Source organism: Pristis pectinata, chromosome 1 (genome assembly GCF_009764475.1).
Source record: "Pristis pectinata isolate sPriPec2 chromosome 1, sPriPec2.1.pri, whole genome shotgun sequence".
NCBI lineage: Eukaryota > Metazoa > Chordata > Chondrichthyes > Rhinopristiformes > Pristidae > Pristis > Pristis pectinata.
In genome coordinates, this window is record NC_067405.1 from 66,738,416 (window position 1) to 66,753,252 (window position 14,837).

The window sequence follows — 14,837 nt, forward strand, 5'->3', positions numbered from 1 at the left end:
TGAGTAACAAACAAGATGCTGGAAGATCTCAGCTGGTCATACAACTTCTGTGGAGTGAAATGGACAGTCTACGTTTTGGATCGAGACCCTTCATCTGGACTGAAAAATAGAAGGGAGATGGCCAGTATAAAAAGTTGAAGGGAAGAGGTGGAGCAAGAGCTAGCAAGCAATAAGTGGATCCAAGTGAGGACGGGTGATAGGCAGATGGAGGAGGGGAGAGCGGAAATAGTGACAGGGGCTGGGAGGTGATAGGTGGAGGCAACAAAGAGCTGCAGATGATGGAATCTGCTTAGAGAGGAAGGTGGAGCATGGAATCAAATGAGGGAGGTGGGGAGGGGCAGAGGGGAACAGTGGGGGGAGGGACCCACTATGTGGGTGCTGGGCAGATGGAGTGGGTGGAGGAGGGGAAAGAAACGGTGATGGGGGGTGCTGGGGTGAATATAGGAAGAACTGGGTAGATCAGAAGGGGAGAGAAAAGGGACGGGGGGAGCAGTTTTCCTGAAATAGGAGAATTCAATGTTCATGCCATCAGGTTGTAGACTAGCCAGCTGGAATATGAGGTACCATTCCTCTAGTTTGCACTTAGCCTTACCCTGGCAGTGCAGGAAGCCAATGACAGACATATCAGTGTGGGAATGGAGAGGAAAATTACAATGACTAGCAACCAGGAGCTCCAGATGGCCATGGCAGATGCAGCTCAGGTGTTCAGCAGAGTGTCATCTGGGATGCACCTGGTCTCACGAATATAGAGCCCTTCCAGGTGAGGCAGACATTCATATGCATCTCCTCTGGCCTAGCTTAATGCATTCTGTGCTCCTGACGTGGTCTCCGGGCGCAGCCCAGACGACCACTTTGCGTGAGCACTGGTGCTCTGTCCGCCATGGCCATCAAGTAAACTACTCCCTTTCTGTCCCTTCTCTCCTCCTGATCTACCCAGTTCCTCCTACACTCAACACAGCCCCCCTATACCCTGTTTCTTTCCCCCCCTCTACCCATTCCATCTGCCCATCACCCACACACCCATTCCACGGGTTCCCCTCCTATCACTGTTCCCATCTGCCCACCCCACCTCCCTCACTTGATTCCATGCTCCACCTTCCTTTCCTATCAGATTCTATCATCTGCAGCCCTTTGTCGCCTCCACCTGTCCACGATTTCCACTCACCCTCCCCCATCTGCCTGGCCCCCCTTCTTACCTGGATCCACCTGTTGCTTGCTAGCTCTTGCTCCACTCCTTCCCTTCAACTTTTTATACTGGCTATCTCCCCTCTATCTTTCAGCCCAGATGAAGGGTCTCAACCCGAAGCGTTGACTGTCTGTTTTCCTCCACAAGATGCTACCTGACCCGCTGAGTTCCTCCAGCATCTTGTTTGTTGCTCCAGGTTCCAGCATCTGCACTCTCGTGTGTCTCTATGAAGAGTGAGTGTCTGCTGCTTATATTTTAAGATAAAAGAAACCTCATTTTTAAAAAAGTTTTTACAATAAACACCACACAGATTGGGATGAAAAGGAGCAACCTTGTGCAAAATTTCTTTAATGTGCCCTAAAATAGCAAATCAGGGATTTCTTTGTCCAATAATCACTTATAAAAGCTATGAATCACTATTTTATCCTGGATACTAGCTTATTCATTAAAAATCTGAGGCTGAGACATCCAAATCCTTCTTGGATGGCCTCCAGTTCCCAAAGAGTGGTAGACTGTTGCTGGCTAATTGTTCAGACAACATTGTTTGCAGAGTGGCAAAAAGAACGTTTAAAACAAAAATTTAAAATGAGTGAATATAATTTAGTGAAATGACATTTGCTTCCTAACAACATGTAAATAAATTTAGTTGAATTCTTGGTGGAATATATTCCCAAATAAAATTTAAACTTTTCATGCAGTGGTAACATTTATTTCAATGTACTATTCTTTTCTACATGCTCTTACCATGCTATTTAACTAAATAAACTTGGGCAGCAAGGTATACAGTTGATGAAAGCACCAGTCCTTTCATTCAGGATCTGATTTTGGATGAGCTGATAATGATTGTCATCTCCTGTGGCAGTTTTCAGTATTCCATGTGGTGGACTTCACAGCACAATGCTTACACTGCAAATTCATAATGTTATTAGACCTTTTCAAAGAGCTAGAGTAAAAATGGTCATATTAGCATGATGTGTATGAATTGATTACCAGAAGTTAGGGGTTAATGCTTTGTCATTAGGAGTGTAGATGTTATAACAATAAGTCTGCCAGTTTCACTGGTTTTATTACACATTAGACCAGATCATATGCAGTCCAGATTCATCACTGCACCCCACCCCCAATCCCCACACCCTCTGTTCTGCAACCATCCTGTGAGCTAAGTGGGGTGCAAGTGGTGACCAGGTCTCTAGATGAAGTATCCTCTGGCCCTGCTTCCAAACCCACCCTGTGCTGTCAAAACATGTTTCATTGTTTTTAAATGTCTCAGGTATTCTGACATTTAAAAACTGTTGACATTGATTTAAATATTTAAAAGAACTAAAATTATTGTTAAAAAATTAAAGATAATAAATTTATTTTAAACTCTGGTTCATTAATTAAAGGCATAAAAACATTAAAATGGAGGAAAATTAATTAATGTTGGCAATTCCAAACTAATTAATGGGCCAGACTAGATACATTTGCTGTAGTTAGTATAAAGCTGCAGGCCATGTGTGAAGTTCTTTGGCTCAATAAGTTATGAAATACCCTGGTCTCAGCGGTAGTTCTAAGAGCAGAGCATCTGACCCTCAGTGTGTTCACAATTCCATTCTGCGATGTGCAGTTGTGGGAGCCTGGAATACACTTGCACATGCACTGCAGCTAGCTGGCCATTCCTGATGGAACCACTTGCTGGTGGACAGGATGATCCCCTCTGTGAAAGGATAAATTATTTTGTTTGTAGGTGATGAATGTTCTTGGTATCTTGGGCAACATTGCTTCCACCAACAACACAAAACCTAGTTATTCATCATGTGACAATTCAAAGGATCTTGAAATTCCTAAAATGTTTTTCAGGTTTGCAGGCTGGACTTGTGATACTCTCTTATTTGCTTCTCTTGTGTGTGTTAGGAGTATTGAAGTAAAAACACTACTGTCCCAAATTGAGAAATATTACATTTTGCAGCTTCCACTATTAGTCACTCACCCTAATAAAACATGAAATTCAAAAAAAATTGAAAATTTTTTTCATTTCTATTGGTTTGGGAGATTTCCTCTTTCTAAAAATACTTGGATTACTGTCACAATTTGAATTTATTTTTCTTTATACATCAGAACAAATTTGTGCTGAGAATTCCCAATATTAAGACAGTACTTTTCGATCAGAGGCGTTGTTGTTTCTTTCAATTTGTTTGCAATTGTCTGGAAGTTAAAGTATTAAGGACATCTTAACGAAAAGTTTGGTATTTCAAATTAGGTCTACAGACTGTAAATATGAGGATGCATGTACTCTTTTAAAACATAGCGCCTTTGTTATATGTATCTGATGAATCAAGTCCTTGCAACAATCGTGATCCTTTTCCTTGCATTTTCTGAAGAGAAAGTTCACAGAGCAAAATTTGTTCATAATTAGTGAGATTGAGTGCACAGTGAATGAAGGATAGTTCAGTGCAAATCTTTGTTGAAGGAAGTCCATACCAAAAGTGATTTTTTTTTTTGCTGCTCATTCTTCACTTTTCTGATTAGCACTTCTGATCTCTATTGCTGAGTTACTGTGCCACTCATACCAAGAATTGTAACTATGTTTGAGAAACTAATTGTTCATCCTTTCTGCTGAAATCTTAAGCCCCCTATATTTCCAAAATCTGGCTTGGAATGATTACAATTGTTGGGGCTTCTGGGTGTGATGGCTAAGTTTTTGTTGAAAATATCGCACACCAAATTAATAATTTTGCAGCTGATGTAAATTTGGTTTCTATTTTACAATTACACTCAAACTCCTCGGTATAACTGTCATTTATATTAGCAGCATCCATAACATTTTTACTATAAGCACAGTGAATGAAAGATTTAAAGTGCTCAACTGCTTGACCTTGATTTCAAGAATAACGCAATGATGGTTTGCTTCAAGACCAAATTGAACTTGGCTTACTGAAGTACAAAAGAAAAACACACTTTGGGTATGTCATACACAAAGTGCCTTAAGGCAACCTAAAAGTTTCTTGCATCCAGAAAGAGCAGTAATCAACCTTAAACTAATATAAATCCAATGTGTACTGATTAAGAGAAATTTGGTTTTCAGGATCATCAGTGTGAACTTGTTCAGTTTCCTACAATAAAAATACTTTATAATTTTAAAATGATATCACCAATATAAACCAGTTTTAAAATCAAAATTGATTAACTTCATTATGTATTTGCTTGGAATGATGAAGGGAGCACTAAAGTTTTCTAAAACTTTCCTGAGTTAGGGACAGCAGAATCAATTGGCCTTCCTGATCTTATCTCGTGATGCCAGCTTAAAATTAAGAAGGAAAACCTCTCGCCTACATACTGAAAGCCTGTCAAAATTCACTGGTCATTCTCATAGTGAGTGGAGGAATAAAATAGTGCAGCAAAATTGGAAAGAAGGAAAGGGATTTTCTGCACATTTTCTCTGTTCGACATTTGCAACTCAAAGCATTGAGTTATGAGGAGCTGAATGCATCATAGTTCACGTTGCGTGCTGCTATGTCAGTGATGAACTGTCTAATTTCATTTCATGAGCAGCTATTGAAAATGTTGCAAAATTGGTTTCATTCTTTGCTATACAATTCAGTTCTGGTATTTGTTTTAAAGTAGTGCACAACCATGTCCAAACCTCTTCAGGAGCCATGAGTGAGAATTGCATCTTAATTAAATTTCATGTAACCAGACACAATTTTAGTTGTGTTTAAAGACACAAATGGGATCATTCTCACTGTTCCATTACTGCCTCATCTCTACCTCAACACTCTGTTTGGAGCCACCTCTCTGCTCGCTGCCACCTTGTCACTGCCTCGCCAGCCCCCTTACCTGTCTCCCCTCTGCTCCTCTCCATGCGTTCATGGCATCAGAAGAGCAGACCAGTCCCAAAAGGGTCCCTGGGACTCTAGTCCCAGGTCCATTCAGGGACCCAGGCAGACAACAGGCTCCTTGCAGAGTTAATTTTGCTAAAGATGTTATACTTTAATCAGTTTGAATGCTCTTTTGGGGACCAATTAATCTTTGAAAAGTTTTATCATATTACATTTGTTCTTTGCAGTTGTTTTCCCCTGAAATAAAAATACTCATTCAAAATGTATGAATTAGAAAATGGCTGGCTATAATAGCCTCCTGTTGTCACAATTAATCAAAAGCCATTTCTCTTCTTTCCTCTTTCCTTCTGCTGTTTCTGCATTATATCTTAGACTGGTATCTTTCAGGATTGGGAGCGTTGCCTATTCATCCACAGTCGCTTGTTGGCCCAGACAGAGTCTCACCTTCTATACACAAGCTTAGACAACACCGTCCTTTAGGGAGAACACAGTCTGCACCACTGCCACAGAACGCTCAGGCCCTGCAACAGTTGGTCATACAGCAGCAACATCAGCAGTTCCTGGAGAAACATAAGCAGCAGTTCCAGCAACAACAGATTCATATTAACAAGGTCAGTACCGAGGCAGCAGCAACTATATGAAGTAAATCTGGAGCTCTGTGCAATTTTTATATTGCATCCATTTCAAAGGCTTGAAAATGTGTTTCTCCTCATGGCAGCAGGTAAAGTACAAGTCGTGAAAAACAGTGCTTCCCAACCTGGAGCACACGACCCTCAACATCAATGGTCATAGGGGGTTGATGAGGCTTTAATAATATTTGGGTAATTTAGTTAGAAAGTTCACCAGCAAAAACAGAAATAAATAGAAGTATATTTGTCGTGCTAGTTATCCAAGCCATTGTAGCCCCTACATCAGTCCCAGCCCTCCTGATGTCATCATGCATCTTTGGGGGAGGTGGGGGGGGGGAGCAGGGTGGGCTGGGGTATCATTTACCAACTGAGCCAGTAAGGCTTTTTTTCCAGAAAGGTTGGGAACCACTGATGTAAGAGCTGATTGAAGTTAACTTCTTTAATGTTGGCGTGACTTTTAGAAAAATAGACTTTAGCTCAATCTGGATTTTTTTTTGGTATGTTTGTGAAACTGTCAATTGACACAACTTGATATGTACCTGTGCTTTCCTGTAGGTTGCAATTCAGGTCAGCGGAACCTGGAGACAGAATCTTTGCCATTACCTCACCATAAATACTTGTTATACAGGAATATGAGTTGCTTTCTATATTTCTTGGCATTACACTACATTCCCCATATAGTAAAAGGACACTTATTGTAGATGAAATTGCAAAAAAAATTAATACTAAAGTCAGACCAGATGATATCAGTTTGCATTATGGCAGGAATTAATATGTTTCTTTCTGCTGATATTGGGTGATTTGGAAATAATCCTTGAATATCAAGTATACGGTGATCTAATGACAGACATTTGACCATGTTCCAAGGGAATTACAGAGTTATTCAACAGTTGCCCATGAGTTTTCTATTTTCAGATTCTTGGTAAAAACAGACTTTGGGTAAATTAGGTTATTTTTGTCTAGGAGAAACATTTTTAGTTGAGCAGTAAAAGCTCAGTGGAAGTGAGTAAGAGAATAGAGCCAAAGGTGAGAGTTTAAAATGCTTTGGATGTATCGCATCATCTTTTTTTTGTGTTTTTCATTATGTTAACCCTGACTTATCTGTTATGCTCTGAGCTGATTTCTGAGCTTGTGAGTGCAAGCGATGGGGTCATAATGGGGCTGACCAGTATCGGCAACTATTGCCAAATGCTCCCTCTTTCTGATTGCAGCTTCTTTCTTGATGCATCTCTGAGGGAAAGAAGAACGTAAAGTGTAATGGTGACTTTAAAAATATTCAAGGAAAGTGTAATGGGTGTGTTCAGTAAATGTTTGCCATGCCCAATTGTGGTGGAGAGCCATTCTTTTAAACCACTGTAGTCATATGGGGAAGACACACACCATACTATCGGGTAGGAAGTTCTTAGGTTTTGACCTTGTGTTGATAAAGAAATGACTATATTGTTCCAAATCAAAGCAGTGTGTGACTCGAAGGTTATTATCAGTGTGGTTGCTTCCTATATGCATGTTTCCCTCGAGTTTCTAGGCAGTATACATCATGGTTTTGGTAGATGCTAATGAAAAAGCTTTGGCAGGTTGTTGTAGTGCACTTTATATAGTGCTCTAGTAGCAGAGTGAGCAGATGTTTAAGCTGGTGAATGGGTAATAGTCAAATGAACTGCTTTGTCCTGGATTTTGTTGAGCTGTTTAAGAGTTGAGTTCTTGGAACTATAAGAAAGTGGAGAATAATCTCTCACATTTCTCATGTGCTGTAGAGATGAGGGAAGGGTTTTAAAAAGTCAGGAGCAAGTAACTTGTCACAGGATACTGTCTCTGACCACCTCTTATAGCCAAGATATTTATGTAGCTCACCTATAGTATGCTTCTGGTCAGTGGAGATTTGACAATAGTAATGCTGATACTGCTTTTGAAAGCCAAGAGGTGATCATCAAATTTATTCTGGTGGATGTGTCTTAGCCTGGCATTTGTGTGATGGTATTATTACTGACTACTTATCAGCCCGAGCTGGATGTTATCCAAATCTTTCTGCATGTGGAGATGGATTGTCTCATTTTCCAAGCAAATTGTGAACAATCTTTTCTTGCCTGGCAAAGGCAATCACAGACTTGAATTTGACAGCTACTTAAGAATTTGCATCTATGGAATTAAAGTAGGAGTACAAGATGCTGCATTTAATTGAAGTCTTTCACATTGTGGTAACAGGAGGGCTATTTTTCATTGCTTAAATCTCCAAGCAGTCTGAGGATTCCTTTTTAATTTTAAATTTTCTTGCTGGATCTGCTTTGAGTATTTTAACCGCAAATGTAACATGCCAGAGCATTATTCTCCCTTCTGCAAACATTTCTGTACCACCTTGCATAACTGCTGCTGCAACAGGCAGCTTGTCCTGTCCAGAAATATTGAAATGATTATATAGAAATCCCTACCCGGCAGCAGACCATGGCTCTCAAGAGCAGAGATAGTGTGTGCTATTTTTCTCATTTAATTTCAGGACAGAAGAATCTGTTGACATATGTACTTCTGAACTATATCTTCACATCATCTTAATCAATGTTTTGGGATTTGGACATGACTAGTGAGGCTTGCACTTATTGCCCATCCTTAACTGAAGTGATGAATAGCTGTAATCCTTCTGGTGAAGGTATTCCCACAGTGCTGTTAGGTAGAAATTTCAGGATTTAGACCCAGCAACAGTAAGTTCTCAAGTCTGGATTGCAGCTGACCTGGAAGGGAAGCTCGGGTGGTGGTGTTCCACTGTACAGTGTGAAAGCAGATTTTTGCAGCTACACACAAAATAACATGAAATGGAGTGAAAGAGAACAGAATTTAACTGATCTTCCCACAGCATATTGGATTGCTCGTGCAGATAACCTGTTGGGAGATTTAATGCATTTGAAGGTAGAGAAGTGGAAAAAATAACTGTTGGCTCTGTCAATTTTTGGAAGAACAATCCAAACCCAACTCATATACTTCAGTCATTTCTTGTATATAATATATCCACTTTAGTTTTAGATGCTTCAGCAATCTTCATGTAATCACCTGTGGCAGAGCTTTCCAAGGTACGTCAGTTTTCTGAATGAAAATAGTTTCTTCTGACTTTTCCCCTTTGACTCATTGACCCACATTTTACTGTTTTGCTGGCAGCTCCACATATCTGTACACAGGTCTAAGTCATCAAAACATTTTCCTGCACCACGAACAAAGTTGAATGCAACACACAATTAAAGTACATCAGTTCCAAGTTGAGCAACCCCAATTAATTTATCATTTTAGTTTCCTGTGGAGCAGCAGTCAACTATTCATGCTGCATCTGCTAATCGTATACCCCCGACATTTCACAACAGGCCTCTCCTATCCTGTGTCTTGTGAAAATTAAGAATTGTTGCAAAGTTCATTAAATGCCTTTTACATTAAACCACTCTACTATCCAATATGTAAGCAGCAAATCAAAGCTAGAATACAATTTTCAAAAGTAATTGAACCTTTAAGTGTCTTAGTTGACTGGAATGAATTACTGATCAGTTTAAGATAGGTTTTTGGCATTGCTCTTTAGGGGTCAGTCGTATTTCTGGGTGGGACAAGCCAGCAAAGATTAAAGGAACAAAATGAGAGGAAATCTTGAATGTTCATTTTAATCATTTAATCCAATTCAGTTTTTCCATGAAGCTAGCTGTAATATATCTCGCCCATCGCCCAGATTCCTAATCAAATCCCGACTGCTCACTTCAGAATGTTAGCTAGGGAATTAATGGGAAAGTCCTGTGAGTTTTAGAATTCTTCGTGCTTAAATCAGCTCAGATTTAATGGGAGGAGTTGATACCTGGAGCTGTTGAGACCACGGGTGCTTCGTCCTACCAGAGTGGTGTAGGAATTGGGGTAGAATTGTGGCATTGGTTTGAGGGAAGGAGAGAGAAACACAACTGCATTGAGGGTCATCGTGTTTGCAGTGGGCCAAAGGTCCTGTTTCTAAGTTGTATGGCTCTTTGACTCTATGAAATTGAGTCATGTATGTTATGGCATGTTTAAGTTTCATGTTCAATATAACTGTTACTTCATTTAGTGGTGACCCATTTAGTGAAATAAACTTCAATTATGTTTTCACTTATTTTAACAAATAAATGTTAGCTATTACTTAGAAAATGTAGTTAATAAGTTTTGAATTTTCTGTTATCTTATGTAGAAACATTTTTTCTAGTACAAAAATGTGATATAGGAAAAGTGGAAAAACCACTGCAGCTATCAGTAAATACATATCCAGTGCACTTGCTATCTCTGCACAATCTTGAACTATTAATAAATTTATGTGTGTTGAACAGGGTGAACTCTGTTTAAATTCTGCCTGGGAAAACAGATAGTAACATTCATTATGTTCACTGTTTCTCGTTTATGTTCAGATTAATGGTATTGTTTGGTAAATGTTGTTCAGTTTGTATCTGAAATTGAGCATACTGCTTGGAAGTTTTTAAAAACAATTTCTATGATTAAAGATGATATGTTTCACTAAATACTAGTTTTGGTATTATAAAGCCTTGGATTTTGATTTTTGAGTTGATCCATTATCACTTTCCTAAAGTAAGGAAAGATCCTTTGTGTGTCAGTCTGATCGGACAAGTGTGCACACTTATGTGTGTGTTTTTTTTCCCAACAGTTATTTGGTTTTGGATATATAAGTTCTATTAACCTGTGTGGATTAGTTGGAATATTTCCAATTTTTTGGCACCAAATGCTGTTGAATCAAGTTAAATACAAAATGAATCTTCCTTGACTCTATCATCCTTGGTTGAGCATCTAGAGAAGTCTTAAAGTAAAGGTAAAAGGGACAGTGAGCCAAGTGCAACATGCAGTACCTGTTTGGAATGCTAGTCACAAAAAACTGTTAAATTGTTCTTTAACTCTCCTGATTCTCTGGAAATAAAAGAAAAAGGAGACAAAATATGTAAGCCATGCTATGCAGATTTGCTGAGAAATTCTAGAAGAATTTGTATGCTAACAATGATTTAATTAGAAACATGTAATAGTTTTAAAATACACATTTTAATGTAGTGAGTTGGTGCATGTAAATACTAAATCATTGGACTAATTAATAATACAATAAGAATTAAAGTTCTGCCTGTGACATTTTGGCTCTATAAGGTATTTTTATTAGTCACATGTACATCGAAACACAAAGTGAAATACATCTTTTATGTAGAGTGTTCTTGGGGCAGCCTGCACTATGTATTTAAGCTCTATGTATTTAGGTATAGGATTTGTTATTTTGCATAATATATTTGAATATTTTTAAAACTTATTAACATTATTGATTTTTTTCAGATCATAATTGAATGCATTGGGTATATGTACTCTTTACAGTAGCTATAGGAAAGGCAGGAAGGCAGCTAGATAGAAAAGAAACATTTGCTTACATTGAATTTTGCCATCCTGGTTTCATAACACTATTAATTTCAGACCACGTTTTACAGATATAAACATCTGTGCAAAGCAAAGCAGAGTATTTGGTTTGAAGCGTTTCCCTCTACACGGATACTGTCTGACCTGCTGAGTATTTCTAGCATACTCTGTTTTAATTTCAGAGTGTAAAATGTTTATAGTTTTAGATTTTCAACCCATGTTTTACAAACATTAAACTAGCTTCATTGCATGATTATCCAGTGCTTGCTCATTGTTTATAGATTAAAGCCAAGATTGCATAACTTTTTGACGTCAATGCTGTTCTTCTGGAAACTGGCCACAATGTTCTGCGTATGCCTGCCTTTGACCACATCAAATGAGAGTATTCATGTGGTCTATTAGCATGGTTGCCAAGGCAACCCTTAGCCCTTACGTGCATTTGCTGTCACACAGTTTCTAATTGGTATTTATTGCTGTGGCTAAAAAAATGTACTGTCATTTTTAACCAGTATGAAAGTACAGCAATTGGCTTCAAATTTCACCATTACTTTGAAGTCTGAAATTTAAAATACACAGATGAAAATAGCATGTCAATTGCTGTCCTTAAGAAGACCTAATCGGTTATGCTATAATATATTCTCCTATAAATTTTGAGATTGAGAGGTGGCAGAAAATAAAATGAGATCTTACTGCATGATTCTCAGCATTTTCTTTTCTCATGATGCTTTGCTTTTCTGAAGATTTTTTTAAAAAGTCTTCACTTGCTTCAGACAAAGATCAGAATCAGATTTATTATCACTGACTTGTATGACGTGAAATCGGTGCGGGGACCTCTGTTGTTTGTGATATATATAAATGATTTGGGTGAAAATGTAGATAGGCTGATTAGTAAGTTTGCAGATAACATAAAAATTGGCAGAATTGCAGATAGTGAGGAAGGTTGTCAAAGGGTACAGCAGCATATAAATCAGCTGGAGGTAATGGGCAGAGAAATGGCTGATGGAGTTTAATATGTACAAGTGTAAGGTGTGGCACTTTGAGAGGTCAAATGTAAGGGGAAAGTGTTCAGTACATAGCAGGACCCCTAGGAGCATTGATGTACAGAGATCTTTGGGTGCAAGTCCATTGCTCCCTGAAAGTAGAAACACAGTAGACAGGGTGGTAAAAAAGGCATATATCTATGCTTGCCTCCATCAGTCAAGGCATTGAATATAAAAGTTGAAAAGTCACCTTGCAGCTGTATAAACCTTTGGTTAGGCTACATTTGGAGTATGTGTGCATTTCTGGTCAGCGTTTTGCAGGAAGGATACAGAGGCTTTGGAGAGGGTGCAGAAATGGTTCACCAGTATGTTACCTGGAATGGAGAATATTAGCTATAAGGAGAAACTTGGATTTGCTGTGAAGTGTTGGAGGCTGAGGGATGGCCTGATCAAAAGTATATAAAATAATGAGAGGCAGAGATGGTGTAGGTAGTCAGAGTCTTTTTCCCAGGGTGGAATTGTTGAATACTAGAGGGCACAGCTTTAGAGTGAGAGGAGGGAAGTTTAAATGAGATAGGTGAGGCGAGTTTTGTTTTACACAGAGTGGCGTATGTGCCTGGAACGCACTGCCAAGGAAGGTGGTGAAAGTAGGTGCTCTTGCCCATAGAACAGATCAGTGATTGGAACAGATCTGTGTCATATAAGAAGCCAGGGTTGTAAAAAGTCTAGTTTAGCCAAATAAAGGAGGAGAGATAGAGTTGGTGGCCAGGGAGCAGTATTTTATGGAAGGGGGTTTCAAGATTATGGCTTTAGTCTTCATTTCCATTATTTAATTGAAGGAAGTTTAGCTCATCCAATGTTGGCAGTTGATAGGAATTCTGACAATTCGGTGAGCTTGAGCAAAATGATGATGAGGTGGAACTGTGTGTTATCAGCATGTAGAGCACTATCTTTAACAGCCAGCTTAAGTTCCACTCAATAAACAAGTTGGGATACACAGAGCAACTGCATTTTATGTTTGTAAGATAAATGATGAAAAGGAAATTTGAAGGAAATGGCAAGTTGAACTTTCTTGTCGAGCTGTGCCTTGTGGTTCAATATTAACAACAGATTGTGGGGGTGTAAGGGGATGCATTTTGTCTGTACGACTTGTGTGTTATCTCTCTTCTCATAAATAATAGTTTAATTTCCTGAACCTGAGTTCTCTCAGATATGGTCAGCTCTTCAGAGAAGACCAGATTTAAATATTCGTATATCTTTATTGCACATAACAAGGCTGGACAATACATGATGCATTATTAGAGGAAATGGGATTGTCATGAGTGCTCAGATAAGATACAGATCTTGGTCAGCAAGATAGATCATAAAAGGGAAATGTATTTTGTTTGGGCAATGTGAATCACTGGCTAAGAACTTGAATTTCCTTTTGCTAAATGGTTGTTAGGATAACAAGAAACAGGTAGCGTCCTGTCATACATTTCAATTGTTCGAGTAGGTCAAAATTGAAACTCATTTTAGTAATTAATGTCCTTACAAAATATTATTAATGTGGCTCCTAAAGCTACAGCCATCCCTAGTTATTGGTTCTATTTTCCATGATGCACATATAATCATTAAGGAAGCTTCTTGAGCAGTGAAATTCAGTCTGTCTAGTGTTACTCATTGTGAAGATGCTTAATGTGTGAGAGAGTTTCGGAACTCTGTATACGTGCAGTACTTACCAGTGTCATCCTCACTGTCAAGCATACCCTGAGCCTAAGGGGAAAGACTGGAGGTTGCTTAAGTGACTCAAAAAGCTGAAAAACTTGAATATCTTGTCATGGTTGGTGCTAGTTTGAGTAGTTTGGTTTTTAATCCTTAGTGTTATGCATATGTTTAGTCACATGAATGCTGTCAGACCAATGAAAGATTCATCCTTAAAACACCCTGACAATTTTACCTGGGATCCATTAGCTTGATCCATCCCCTATGCTCTAATGCTCAGCATTCCTCATCTTGGGGGTATAAGATTGGGCAGGAAAGCATTAACTTGAGATGACCACTAACATTGTTCCACTTTTCTTTGAATAGTTCTCAATGCAAATCCAGTCACGGTTTTGTCCCCAGGTCTTCCTCCATTTAACACACTGGGATCCTTCCTCTCCACCTCGACACAGATGGGCTTACACCGAATCACTTACACCAGTGTTTGTACCTCAGGAAGGGCTTCTACCCCTCAGTTATCCCTCGCCCCTCACTGAAAGGCCCAAACACATCATCGTCAGCGATCAGAGTAGAACCTGTCTGTGACAGACAACCAAGGAGTGTAAAGTGCGTGCTTCCACTTCCAAGTGCTGGTTATTTCCAACTGTCGCTCGCACAAATACAGTTCAGTGCCACATCAGTGGGCCCTTGTTGAAAGGATGTATGATACTGCACCAGGAGGCACTTCCTGTGGAATATATTGCAAACTGCTACAGCTAATGACCAACATTGCCATAACATACGCTTCCAGCTTTCAGTATCTAGAGAATCAATGATAAATTGTTGCACTTCATAACAATTCCCCATTTTTGCAATTACTACAGTATGACTGCACTTGAGGCATCTTAAAATGGGGCAAATTTTAATGCCCTTTGAGATGGTTATGACGTAACACAACTGCATGAGAAAATTTCAGAACAACTGACCAAGAACTACTTCAAAAGATGCAAGGCATTGAAATGATGAAACACTTTTGGAGGGAATGTGAATGTTTTAAAGAGCTGGGCTGCTACCACACCTGGAGCGACTGATTGATGGTATTCCTCCAGGAACCTTATTGGAAACATCACCGTGCCAGAAAGGGAGTTGA

At 39.1% G+C, this 14,837-nt stretch overlaps 1 protein-coding gene across 9 annotated transcripts in view; it reads left to right on the top strand.

The window, feature by feature from the left end:
* Positions 1–14,837, top strand: part of hdac4 (histone deacetylase 4) — a 317,998-nt gene that overhangs the window by 233,616 nt on the left and 69,545 nt on the right. For 8 of the 9 annotated variants that reach the window (XM_052044275.1, XM_052044186.1, XM_052044757.1 and 5 more), the window contains one exon: positions 5,377–5,615. In XM_052044275.1, the coding sequence (XP_051900235.1) occupies positions 5,377–5,615 (239 nt within the window). The remainder of the gene's footprint in view (positions 1–5,376; positions 5,616–14,837) is intronic. The other variant, XM_052044517.1, reaches the window with a different exon arrangement.